Source organism: Phyllopteryx taeniolatus, chromosome 1 (genome assembly GCF_024500385.1).
Source record: "Phyllopteryx taeniolatus isolate TA_2022b chromosome 1, UOR_Ptae_1.2, whole genome shotgun sequence".
In the NCBI taxonomy this organism is placed as follows: Eukaryota; Metazoa; Chordata; class Actinopteri; order Syngnathiformes; family Syngnathidae; genus Phyllopteryx; species Phyllopteryx taeniolatus.
The window spans coordinates 20,136,960-20,150,317 of record NC_084502.1 but is presented as its reverse complement, the minus strand read 5'-3'; the positions used below and the strand labels follow the sequence as shown (position 1 = coordinate 20,150,317).

At 42.9% G+C, this 13,358-nt stretch overlaps 2 protein-coding genes across 3 annotated transcripts; both read right to left on the bottom strand.

Moving 5' to 3' along the window:
* Positions 1-72: 72 nt before the first annotated feature.
* plaat1l (phospholipase A and acyltransferase 1-like) lies at positions 73-2,165 on the bottom strand. Of its 2 annotated transcripts, XM_061779569.1 has the most exons (5): positions 2,004-2,165; positions 1,801-1,939; positions 658-746; positions 425-589; positions 73-336 (listed from the first exon to the last, which is right to left on the bottom strand). In XM_061779569.1, the coding sequence occupies exons 1-5, from the start codon at positions 2,010-2,012 to the stop codon at positions 271-273; spliced, it is 468 nt and encodes a 155-aa protein (XP_061635553.1). In that variant the 5' UTR covers positions 2,013-2,165; the 3' UTR covers positions 73-270. The 2 variants fall into 2 exon arrangements, with proteins under 2 accessions (XP_061635553.1, XP_061635544.1); XM_061779560.1 differs by lacking the exon at positions 2,004-2,165 and having other exon boundaries at positions 1,801-1,997.
* Positions 2,166-3,205: 1,040 nt separating this feature from the next.
* On the bottom strand, positions 3,206-12,983 carry LOC133480859 (zinc finger protein 513-like). Its single transcript, XM_061779535.1, has 7 exons — positions 12,868-12,983; positions 12,416-12,736; positions 10,231-10,353; positions 9,995-10,099; positions 9,278-9,793; positions 5,612-5,781; positions 3,206-5,227 (listed from the first exon to the last, which is right to left on the bottom strand). Exons 2-7 carry the CDS (start codon positions 12,453-12,455, stop codon positions 4,625-4,627), a joined length of 1,557 nt encoding a protein of 518 aa, XP_061635519.1. The 5' UTR covers positions 12,456-12,736; positions 12,868-12,983; the 3' UTR covers positions 3,206-4,624.
* Between the last annotated feature and the right edge of the window lie 375 nt (positions 12,984-13,358).

The following is a 13,358-nucleotide window of genomic DNA, read 5'->3' as shown; positions in this document are numbered from 1 at the left end:
TCAGAATGAATCACGCTGCCATAAAAAAAGTCAAACGTTTAAAAGCACGAGAAAAAACAAAATCTTTCAACGTTCACACGCAAAATATTTTTTATTTGACAAAAAACAGTTTTTGAATATCATTATTTGAACAATTTTCTTAAAAAGGGAGCAATCTAGATGATTCAGTGAAAGAAAGAAAATGACTTGATCGTGTAATATTGTTACAAGTTTATGTAAATCTTAATCTGGTCAATATAGTTGAGATTGAGAAATACATCTGAAGCACCTTCACAGCTTCTTCTCCTCAAGGAGCTTCTCCCATGCAGGCATGATGTGCTCGTAGATTTTTTCAATCTGCAACACGCCACTGTTATTTTATAGCGTCATGGAACAGCCTAAAACACGTTTTATTGAAAAAAATGGAAGTATTGAGAGCTTTTACCTGCTGTGACTTCTTGACTCCGTATCTAAAGAGTGTCGCCTGGTGCTCACTGTTGTGGAACAAAATGTCAAAGGTCACTTCCTGTCCGATCATGTCGTCAATGGACTGTTTCACAATACTGTGGTAATCTCTGGCTGGGAAGCAGTCATCAAGCATGTTGTTCACCTAAACAGCAAGAAGATTTTTCTCATTTGCATAGTTAACCCCCACTCATGAACAACATTGTATATCACCTTGTACTTTTTCCCCAGCAGCTCAAGCGGATCCAATTTGACTTCCGATCTCAGGGCCCGGCCAAAGAGTGGGAGTTTGGAGTCTGAATCTGGGAAGAAGAGTTACTTGAAATAAAAAAAAAAAAAAAACAAAGAAAAATGTACAGTGGATATAAAAGTCCACCCAAGCTTGTTCAAATGCCAGATTTTTGTGATATAAAAGGAGACCAAGATAAATCGTTTCAAAACTTCTTCCACCATTAATGTGAACTATAATCCGTACAACTCAATGGAAATGTTTTTTTTGTTTTTAAGCGGGGACATAACAAAAAATAAATAAACAATTCATGTGGTTGCACAAGTGTGCACATCACCCACTTATCGATGTGGCTTTGTTCAGAATTAACAAATCACATACAGACTCATGTTAAAATAAATTTCAGATGATCTAATAGGCTTTTCCTGGCATTTTTGGGCATTCTAGCAAAAGCTTAAAGGTTTTGCGTGAACAATGAGTGCTATTTCAAACTGTTCATAGTTCCTTCCACCTTGCCTAAGCCCCAGTTCTGTTATAGTCCAACCTACTAAAAATGAAGGCGCGAAACAGATTTTCTGTGTTTTGTTTGGACAGATCATCTTTGAGACTTCAGATGTTCTTCAGGTGGTAATAGAAGACTTGTTCACAGCTTTAAGTTGTTCTTAAAACATCAGGTCTGTGTCAATAATCACACCAAGAGTTCTTGGAATTGATTTGTGGCTGCCGAGCATGAGCTTGCATTTGCAAGGTGAGTGGAGACAGGGCCAGGCAGCTTTGTGCTAACACTCATTGTTATTTTTGAACTGTTAATAATTCCCTCCACCTTGTCTGGCCTTCCCCAGGTGAAGGAAAACAGCCTCAAAGCATGATGCTGCCACTACAATGCTTCACTGTAGGTATGGTGTTCTTTTGAGAATGAGAGATGTTATGTTTTCACCAAACGTACCTTTTTATGGCCAAAAAGTTCAATGTTGGTTTCACTGGACCATAACAAAATCTCCTAATCACATATAGAAAGGGGGGTTTATCTTTTTATTATTTTATATATATATATATATATATATATATATATATTTAAAAAACTGGCATTTGAACACAGGTGTGTAAATCTTTAGTATCCACCATACCTCGGGATGTCAGGTGAGCCACGTAGCGAACGCCATCCTTCTCCCCATAGTAGATGGCAAAGTGGGAGAAGTATTTGTTCCTCGGATACTCCACGATGTCTCCAGGGAACGGCTTGGGTGGGTAATGTTTCTGCAGAGACTGCAGGAAAAAGAGCCTCAAAGGTGAGGTCTGCAGAAGAAAAAGCATTAGGTTTAGTGTTTACCTGACCCATGAGTTCAAGCTGTCAGTGCCACTCTGCACGCTTGGTCTGGTCCTGGCTTGAGTGGCAATGTGTAGCTGTCAGTTGCAACATGGCAACTCCACCCATCAGCATTTGTTTGTGGTCACATTGGCGTCTTAGCTGATGATGTGATGTGGGCGTTTGTAGGGGACATCCATGGCTGAGTCCTTTTCTCCGCATACAGCCAGAGAAGCAGCTGTTTCCGGCTCAGAGGGTAAAAGAGGAAGTCATTTTTTAATTCAAAAGATAGCAAGTGTTCATCAAAGCAAAACACAAAGTTCAGCTTAGAATGTTTATTAATATTTGTTTGTATTATTCTATTCATAATAAAATAACTTTTTTTTTATTTAGAAAATGACATCAGCATGTAACATAGGTGAGCAATGATTCCGACATGAATGCTGCAAAATTCATAACAGATACGATCAACATGACGGTGGCCCATAACACTAAATTGGTAGGCATTGATAATACTGGTCAACAACAAATTTATTGTCTATGATTTTAGCTGTTTTAGGACAGTTTTGATGTGCTGAATGCAAATATCACAGAGTTTTTGAGCAAACTTTATGTGATATATATCAGGTCAACCTTTTGAACTACAGCTACATGTTTTGTTTAGATGAACAGGTATTTTCACTTTAGAGGTTCCAATAAACTGGGGTTCGTGCCCTGAATTTTGAACAATGACGACGTAACCTTCAATTTACAGGTACTACTTTTATCAATGTCTACTATTAAATTTAGTAAGCAAAGTTTGTAACATTTGATCGATACATTGAACAACTTTGCATAAAAAGCTGACCTGAACAAGAGAAAGTGATGTTGGGTTCAGATTCAGCGATGCAAAATTGTCCTGAAATTTTTTTTTCTGTAACCCAGTGTAACCAGATTAGGTTGAGATCAGCTTCACAGTCCTGCCTGTAAGTAGGTTGGCGCCTGAATTTAGCGGTTACCTGAGATGGTGAGATCAAGTCATCAGCCATTATGCCTTGGGCAAGTCACATCACAAGTAGTCACGTCATGTCACTGTGATAAGTCAAGGAATGCAGTATTTGGTTTTTATAAAGACAGAAGACCAGTAGGGTCAGATGATGATGAGGTTAGAAAATATTATTGGCCAATTTATCTCACCTGTATGTACAGTTGTGTGTAAAACAATAGCAGTGTTTTAAAACATGAGCTCACAATCCTTATACTTTAATAGTCTCTCTTTTCAATACATTGAGAATACTGCACGTTATATTCTCAATGAAAACAAACAAAAATGTATACATTTATTACTTCACAGAAAAGAAAGAAAAATGAATTCTGGGCTTTTAAAAAAATAGCAGTGTCTGCATTTTCTTTACAACCTCAAATATTTACTGGAGAAATATAAAAATCGTTTGGATTTAGCATTCCTTTTAATAACTAATTAAGTTACAAAACCACTATGTAGGACCATAATGTGTATATATAATGTTACACAGTGTATTAAGTGTCATTGGTTAATTGCGGTCAATTTTTAAGAAGGAAGCTTTCTTTGCCTCGGCAGCAGTTCCAACCGGAAGTAGGAAACAAGTTATACGAAACTTATTGTTTAATGATCAACGACAGATGTATTAAGAGGATGTGCGTGTTCAACTGGCTAGTTTGTCTTGGACTGTCATTTATCATCACGGTAACCAACGGTGCATCAATTAACTCCGTTGCAGCATCTCAGTGGCTTAAAGCTTTGCTTTATCCTCTGCACATCGTTTCTGAGAAGTGTTTTGAGCCCAGGATGATTTTGAACACAGCCCTTTCAATTAATTATTCAATTAAACTTTACTGCCTGGTTAATTGGCCCTGACGCCTCACACAAATTCAAAGGCCCATCTTTAATTATATAACACACAAGAAACCTCATCTTCATCTCATCGAGCTCATCATGCAGACGACCACCCGCACTCTCCATTCCTACAATTATATTAATCTCTTCGTTCCCAAAGTCCGCACTACATTTGGTGGATCTTTTCAATTTTCTGCCCCAAATGACACTCGGCAACAAATAATAAAACTCACCATTCATCCCAATACCACTGTTTAAATGTTTAGTAAGGGATGCTGTACAAGTGTACATGATCGCAGCACCAGTTTTTAGCATGTTCAGATCCATTTATTATGATGTAATGTGATGTAATATATTATGTAACTACATCACATTGTACAATCTGTTGTGTATTTGTTCTTATTTTGTTTTGTTTTACTCATTGCAATTGAGAATCTGTTCTCAACTGCCTTTCCCTGGATAAATAAAGGTTAAATAAATAAATGTTACTCAATAGGATTCATTTCGTGAATGTTGGGTCTGTTGGTTTTCTATGATTCTACTACACCTACTGTCAAATTATTTGTCGTGTAGTAACAAAATTTCTACCTAAAACAGATTTATCTGGTCAGTAATGTTGCCATTATTTTTTAACACAACTGTATGTGTAACACCTCATCATGTCTCGAGTCTTTAACTCCCAAGTCCAAAGTGAGTCTCAAGTCTTTTTAGTTTTTGTCAAGTCACAAAAGGTCAAAAGAGGCAAAGTTGCCATCCCTGGAAAGCACACACACAGACACGCCCAAGCAGACTAACTGTGTCCCTGGTTCTCCTGAGGTTGTTTGGCCCAGCTGAGGCCATGTTGGCACGCTGACTGATCCCAGTTGTCCATGCCATGTCCGTGTTTCCTCTGATGGCGTTTGTAGTTGTCCAAGTGTCCCGTGGTGTAGTCACACTCACTGCAGGCATAAGGCTTTTCGCCAGTGTGTCGCAGCATGTGTCTCTTCAAGTTCATGCTCTGGTTGCACGAGTAGCCACAAATATCACAGTGGAACGGCTTGGCGCCCGAATGGATGCGCTCGTGTCGGCGCAGGTTGGCGAGGTTGCCACACGCGTAGCTGCACGACGGGCACTGGTATGGCTTCTCGCCCGTGTGCACACGCAGGTGCCGTTTGAGGTTGTCCATGTGGGAGGATGTGTAGGGGCACTGTGGACAGCGGTGAGGTTTCTCCTCAGAGTGGATGTGGATGTGAGTGTGGTGTGCCAGATGGTTGGGGTAATGGGACAGAAATGGGGACAGAGGGCAGCGGTACAGCTGGCTCCCACGCTTGTGTGACTCCATAGGTCCAAATGTACTTCTGGGACAATCGACACCATCTTTGACCAGTGCGTCCAACGAGCAGCGATGGCACACCTAAAAACAAAACAAGCTTAAAAAAGACTGTTGTCCCTATGCAGCAGTGGGAAGGAACCAAGTCCAAATATTTAAATACTGTACTTAAGTATTTTTTTCCCCCCAAGTAACTTTAGTTGAGTAATTATTTCTCAGATTACTTTTTGACAATTTTATTAAATAGTTATCGTTTGCTAATTTAGTATTTGTTTGTTTGTTCTCAACCTAAGCAAAGCTATGGGATAATTGAGAGTAAAAATTCTTTACTTTTATACTTAGAGTAAGTACATTTCTGAGTCTATATTTACTTCTACTACTACTATTTCCACATCTGTTGCTGTGGCGACCACACGCCTTTTACGAAAGATTTTCTCAAATGAAGCAAAGATATATATTTTAACACACCTGTCTACCACTATCCTTGATGTCCTCCATGTTGATGCCCTCCAGGGTGAGGCCACAAAGCCGGCAGCACAGTGGAAAGAGCAGGACAGGGCCTGAGGCGGAGCTCAGCTTGCCCTGTGCCTGCAGGTAAGCAGACTCCTGAGTAACTCGTAGCGTCAGGTCCGAGACAGCTAGAACGGCAGGTGGAGGAAGAAGAGATGTGGAACTCAACAGCTTTTTATTTATTTATTTTGTTTTAAAACTCTTAACCCCTAAAGGGAAATTCAATTAACACTCTTCAAATGAATTTACCGCTGTATTTATACTCTTGTTGCACACCACTCACCTGCAAGAACCCAAGGAGCAATGTCAGTGTGATGGGTTGTGCAAAAACGTGTTATGGCGGGACAGAACGAGTCAATCAGAGAGTGTAGAGACAGAAGCAGTGACTGAATAGTCCGTCAATAATTTGCACACAGCCACCGCACACAAGGAGGCTTGCGGGAACACATACAGCTCCTCGTAAATGTAGACTATTACCGTATTTTTTCACGACCATAAGGCCCACTTAAAAGTCTTACATTTTATCCAAAATGGATGGGGCGCCTTATAATGCGGCGCGCCTTGTGTGTGCACAGAGTTCCAAAATCTGTAAATGTTGTTGTGTGACTTTGATGAGCGCTCCGCTTGACTGACGGGGAGCATTTCCTGCCGACAGGCTGCTTATATAAAGGCGGACGTGACTGAGGACAGCATGCGGACGTTGAAGGGGGAAGGGTGCACGTGAAGGAGGACGCTAAAGGCACGCCTCCAGTAGGTATATAGTGCCGGGGTGTGCATTGTGCAAAACAACATTGGTTTGGCTAAGGACCCCCGAAAATGGCACTTAAGAAGAGACACCCTTACCAAGCACATCCAAGCTATCAGTTACGCGGAGGAACATGGGAATCGAGCAGCCGCAAGAGAATTCAAGATCAACAAATCCATGGTTCGCAAGTGGACGAAGCAGGAAAACAAGCTTCGGCAAGTCAAGAAGACAAAGGTGAGTTTCCGCAGAAACAAGGCGAGGTGGCCCGAGTTGGAAGACCAACTCGAGCAATGGATTAATGAGGAAGAACAGCCGGGAGAAGCGTCTCTACAGTCACCATTCGACTGAATGCAATAACTCGGAGCTTGCCATCATTCCGGGAGACTTGACGAAGAACTCCAACCGCTGGACATTGGTGTAAACAGGGCGTTCAAGGTGAAGGTGCGAGCGGCGTGGGAGCGATGGATGACAGATGGCGAACACAGCTTTACTAAGACTAGGAGGCAGTGCCGGGCAAGTTACGCCACAATTTTTGAATGGATTGTGGATGCTTGGGCGAACGTGTCTGCTTGCACTGTTGTTCGAGCTTTCGTAAAAGCTGGCAACATTTCTGAGGAGCCGCACGGCAACGAGACTGACTCAGACAATGACGAGAGGGAACCTGGCGTGTTTGATGGAGAACTTGCCCAGCTGTTCATTTCGGGTACAGAAATTGAAATTGAGGATGGATTTGTGGATTTGTGGATGAGGATTGATCAAAAAATAACGTGAGTACATTGTTACATACTTCAATAAAGTACAACCGAACTGAGTTTTGCTCCCGCTGCCTCTTTAAAAACATTGTTTTAGCGTGCATGCATGCTACCGTATGTTTTAAGCTAGCGTATGTTTTATAATACGGTGCGTTATGTATGTGTTAAATACAGAAATAGACCCCGTAACTGAGACTGCGCCTTTTAACACGGTGCGCCTTATGGTCGTGAAAATACGGTATAGTTTCTTGGCCGGATTATTTAACAATAACAGCAACAAAAGTTAAAAAGGAACTGGCTCTCTTCTTCAAATCAAGGGTAAAGATACATAACAGTGGTGTGTCCTACACGCGGATGGCTGGGCTTGAAAAGCCATTGTATACGTCACATCACCATTCTCACCGAGTCGTCAGGTAAGTAACCTCTGGTTACACAATTTCATGTAACACTGCTAGCTTGCGGCCGACCCAGAGGTGCACTCGAAGGTGGCTGCAGGCGAGCAGGACACAGCGGTCCCTTCCTCCAGGCCAATTCCAGAGGGCCATTGACGCGGCCAAAGCCGACCGAGATGCAAGCAGAGGCGGCCAGGCGAGCGTGATGAACCGGCCTCTTACTCGTTCTATATTGTTGTCGAAGTTTAGTGAGGTGTGGGCGTTTCTTTTGGCAGACGCAAGGTAGCGATAGGATACATTCAAATATTGCTAGGTTGCCGGGTTGAAAACTGCAAACTGTGCCGATGTCGTCTCCAGAATAAAATATTCCTCTTGCCTTTCTCGTCCACTGGCCCCACCCCCATCTCACTCATCCAGTCACTATCACAGACACCTTCCGGGTTTCACAGTCAGATATTCTAAAACTCTTGCAACAATCCATGTAACACAACTGCAGGTTTGCTACCATACATTATTGTAAGATACATACAGTCAGTCACTTCAACAATGGAGTCATGGGATATGGCCCCCAGTGTCCCCCTCCAAGTTGTATTGGAAGTGGGAGAATGGGAGTCGAACTCTTTCTGACAAGTTCCCAGCAGAACCTCACAATATGTTTGAGTGGCATCCTTCCACCAGTTGACAGTTCTTCTCCTGTTTCTCTTCGCCAAGTGCCCAATACCAGTAGCTGCAAGTCCTTGACCAGGTGTATCCAAAATCTGCGGTCCACTGCATGTTTTTTATTGAACCCTTACATATTCTAAGAAATAAAATTAAACCTGGCCTCCACCAAGATTACAAAAAAAGTTCAAGTGTTTCAAGTTGGTACAGAAATTGAATGTTACAAGAATTGCATGATTTTTAAAAAATGTAAACCGTTTAAAAAAGTTCACAAGATATCATGCATTTTTTTAAATTAAACAAACCAATCACACTAATACTACCGATAACAACAGATGAGAGTTACTCTTATCTCTGAACAAGTTTACCTGCCTTGCATATGTCGATGTACAGCTTATCGAATTGTATTTAGCATGTTGCCTAAACATGGTCCAAACTTTTTCCACTGAGGTTCACATATAAAATTGGAAATAAAACTAACACCCACCCTAACACATTCATTCATTCCTAAGCACAAGTTGAAGTGTACCCACCCCCCCCCCCCCCCCCCAATTCCTTCAATTTTTCTGTATGTGGGCTTCAATGGAAAAAGTTTGGCCCTTGGTCCATGACAATACACAAGTCCAACATTGAACTGAATTTTTGAATTTCCAACTATAACCGTTTACACTTCCTATTTTTTCTATACCACTTATGCTCATTAGGGTCGTGGCAGGTGACCTAGCCCTTATCTCTGCTGACTTTGGGTGAAAGGTGGGGTACACCTTGGACTGGACATCGGCCAGTCGCAGGGCACCTATAGACTAACAAGCATTCACATTCATACCCAAGGACAATTTAGAGTTTTCAATTGACCTAACATGCATGTTTTTTTAGAATGTGGAAGAAAGCCAGAATCCCTGGACAAAACATAGACGAGAACTTTCAAGGAGCCCGCATTCAAACCCCAAACTTCAGAACTGAGAGGCAGAAGTGCTAACCACTGAACACCACGCTGATTTCAAAATCCGACAAACAAGATGACAGCAGGAATTTGAAGTACGTGAGTAAATATGTTGACTTGACAGTTTTCTACCTTTTCCGCTTTTGCTGTTCACTTTTCTCATACTGGCTCTTCTACTCTCCTTGTCCCTCCTTGGCCGGCGGTCCAGTGTATGCATGCGCTGGTGCCGGCGCAGGTTTCCAAGGGAACTGCAGGCATAGTTGCACTGATGGCAGCGATATGGCTTTTCCCCCGTGTGTGTGCGTGCATGGCGTTGCAGGTTGACCAGCTGGGTCGAAGCATAGGGGCATACGGGGCAGCGGTATGGTTTCTGGCCGTCGTGGATGTGCATGTGCCGTTTGAGGTGATTCGAGTAACGTGAAGTGAAGGTGCACAGTGAACAGGAGTATATTTTATGAGGAAGGTCGCCAGTTGCACCAATTTTAGTTTCGCTCCTTTTCTTCCTGTCGGATGCACCACCAAGGGAAATGTCGGCCATCTTGTCATCTGCCACAGGTATGGATGCGATTGAGACAGAACCCGGGACACCACCTTCACAGTTGAGACAGTAAAGTTCTGCCTTAGGATCATGACCCACTGCTGTCAAACCTGTGGATAAAGAGGACAAATGGAGTGGATGTCGTAAGTAGTTGTACAGAGAAGATAGAAAGAGTAACTGGCAGCACAAAGGTGTGTTTTCTACTGGTGCCATCGGAGATTGCTTGGGCTGTTAACACCTGGGAGTATGTGTGACGTCATGGTGAAATATCCTAAAAGGCGATAAAATGCAACGTGATGAAGTGAGCTTACCAAGATCAAACCCTTCTCCCAGTGGCGTGTCACAGAGAAGCTGACCACAGCCTTTACATGAGAGGAATGGTGGGACTGCTGTGTCTGTTAGCCCTGAAGAATCATCTTGTACACAGAGAGAAAACACAGTCACAAGTGACACGGAGAACACTTTAAAGTATGGCCTGAAGAACGTGTAAATGTGTATGTGTGTGTATGTGTGTGTGTGTGTGGGTGTGTGTGTGCATGTAACTGACCAGAATCTGCGTCCAAACCCATGATTTCAGAGTTGTCAAATTCCAACTCTCCACTTAGCAGAATGCCACTGTCCAGAACCAGACATCCCGGGTTGCACGATACACTGCCATCCTCTAACTCCACTGGGAACAAAACATGTGAATTCTGTTAGAACCTAAAACTGGGCCAATTTCGAGACTCAGGAAGCGAGCAAGCAAAGGTCCATCAGACTAGAGACAGAGAAAACAACGCCTTTTCTGTTTCTAGCTATACTCTGTATCTCCATCTCAAACCAACCAGCCGATGCAGACGATGGCCCCACAGAGGCTGGGTTCTTTTGGAGGTTTCTTTTTTTAAAGGGAGTTTCGGTGGTCATCCCACACACACCAGCACTGGGCTGGACCCTATGACCACGGTCCCCACTGGTTGAGAGTTCAGCACACTAGCCTTGTGGGCTAGTAGGCAGCTCTAACGGCATCAACAATGATGTTTACTCAACGTACTGTCGCACAGCTAAGCAAGCTCGACCTGCTCAATGTGTAAAGTGCTTTGAGATAACATTTGCTGGCGCGATATAAAGAGTTTAATGACATGACACAGGAAGTGTGAGCGGACGTAACAGAGGAAATCTGTGACGGTGTGATAAGAAAAGAGGAGGAAGAGCAGAGGTGGGTAGGAATGCACTACATTTACTACGTTACATTTACTCAAGTAGCATTTTGGATAAATTGTACTTGTCAGAGTAGTTTTAATGCAACATACTTTTTACCTTTACTCGAGTATTTATGTTAAGAAGAAACAGTATTTTTACTCCATTACAATGATCAACATGACACTTGTTGCTTTTATTTATCATCCAGCCATCCATTTTCTGCGCCGCTTATCCTTACAAGGGTCGCGGGTATGCTGGAGCCTATCCCAGCTATCATCGGGCAGGAGGCGGGGTACACCCTGAATTGGTTGCCAGCCAATCGCAGGGCACATACAACAATTATGGCTTATTTCTCTTCTTTTTTTTTTCATGTGCGATCTATCAGTTTGGACCAAAACTTCCGCATTGGGTGCTGTTTGCTCCAATACCACGGAACCTCTAGTGATGTTTGACCAATCAAACGACAAGGCAGTCACATGACCAAACACACACACACACACACACACACACACACAAAACGTCTTCGATTGGGGTTCGCGGGCAGCGATATGATCACTAGATATGTCAACCCAGCTCCGTGGCGGCCATGTTGGGAAGGTTGTCGTTTCCCATTGAAGGCAAGGGCGCGCGACTGCGTTTACATTTCAGACAATGAAAAACAACAGCTTTCATGCATCTTAGTATTTCTCTGGCACGGTCTACCCAAATGTTGATATTCCATCCCACATAAAACCAATTCGCTCTACTTTATGGTCACAAGTAACTGTAAAACATGCATCTTTTGGGGTACGTGCTAATCTCGCTTACAGACACACATGGGCACACATGCGCACGCACACACAACAATATCAGAATTTGCTCATTCACTTTTTTTTTTTATTTGAAGTTTATGCTTTGATTTAAAAAAAAATACCATTTATTCAGTATTTGAGTACTTTTTTTTCCCCACTGAGTACTTTCTTACTCAAGTAAACTTTTGGAGGACAATTGTTTTACCTTTACTTGGATCATATTATTCTAAAGTAACAGCACTCTTACTTTAGTACAATATTGGGCTACTCAAGACACCTCTGAGGAAGAGTTAAAGAAGGAAACACTTTAGTGAGACAATGAACAGCTTCGATGCATTGTTGCTTTTCCAGCAAAGAGAAACATTCCGCCAACATTCCAACCTGCTTAGGCCAAAAATAGTCGAAACATTAGAGATAACATGTAAGCAGAATCAGCCGAAGACAAATAGGAAGAGATGAAGAAAAACGCGGAGGGGAAGGCGTGGGGGTCAGGTACGGAAGTGGAAACAGGAAGAAGTGTCAAGGACAGACGTTGAAGTCAGGATGCGATAAGACACACAAAGAAGAGGAAGAGCAAACAAAGTCAACCAATATGTTGGACCAGTCGGACCTGTTCCTGTTCCACATACCAAACATTAAAAAATATACATTTTAAATAATAATAATAATAACAACAGGACACAAGTTCCCCCAAATGTAACTTCAATTGCCTTGCTAAGTTGACACACACAAAAAGAAGGCAAAAACAGGACAAGAACTCACATTTGACGGGCTGCGGGTTGGATTGTTTCCTCCGGGGCATTCTTGCCTCCTCGTCGCGGGGATCCTGTGCGGGATTCGGCAAGACAGCTTCCACGTTACACGGTCACAGCCGTCGGTTCGCTCCGTCACTTCTCCTGCCTGGCCGCCAGCTGACTGAGTCCCATCATCGACATCGTCATCGTCATCGTCGTCGTCATCTCCTTCCTTTTCCTCCAACGGAGCGACTAACAAGTTATTGTTGTCAGCGCGGACCGAACAGCGAAACACGACAGCGGCGGAGTCCCAAATGTTCTCTTCTTGTCTCTTAACACAAGGTGCCAACTGCCAAATATCAAAGAGGACACTATTTGGCTTTTGTCGAGACACTTCTCCATCTTGCTAAACACACACCACAAGTTCCATACAACGTGTCAACATTGAATGAAATTTGACCTTTGTAGCAGAGAACGCACCTGGAACTAAGTCTCCCGCAATGTTGTCGCACGCACACACATGCACGCACACGCCGCGCAGATGACAGATTTGAGGTGACGTCACGCAAGACTGGTTTAGCTGATTGTGGGTCTTGTAGTCTCTGCGTCCTCACTTGGCAAACAAACAGGCTTCTGCACTCAGATCGGCCGCAAGACTCGGCTAAAGGCGATTATTGGGCTTTGGGGTGACATTACAGAAGGACCCTTAAAAGGCACTATGTCCTATACAGGTGAACTTAATTTGACCTTCTCTAAACTTTTTGAATGTACAACTGTTCAATGTTTTAATGTGCTTTTGCACAACTTGTTGTTCTCTAACAAGGAGCTGAGTGGGAAATTTCAGGTCAGGTATTTGATGCTAATGCTGATAACATTGCTGGCTAGCTAATTTGACATGATAGGGCTTCTGTGTGTTCTGGCGTCTGGACTCTGGCCGTTGCTTGAAAATGGCGGATCTTCCTCCAGCCTAG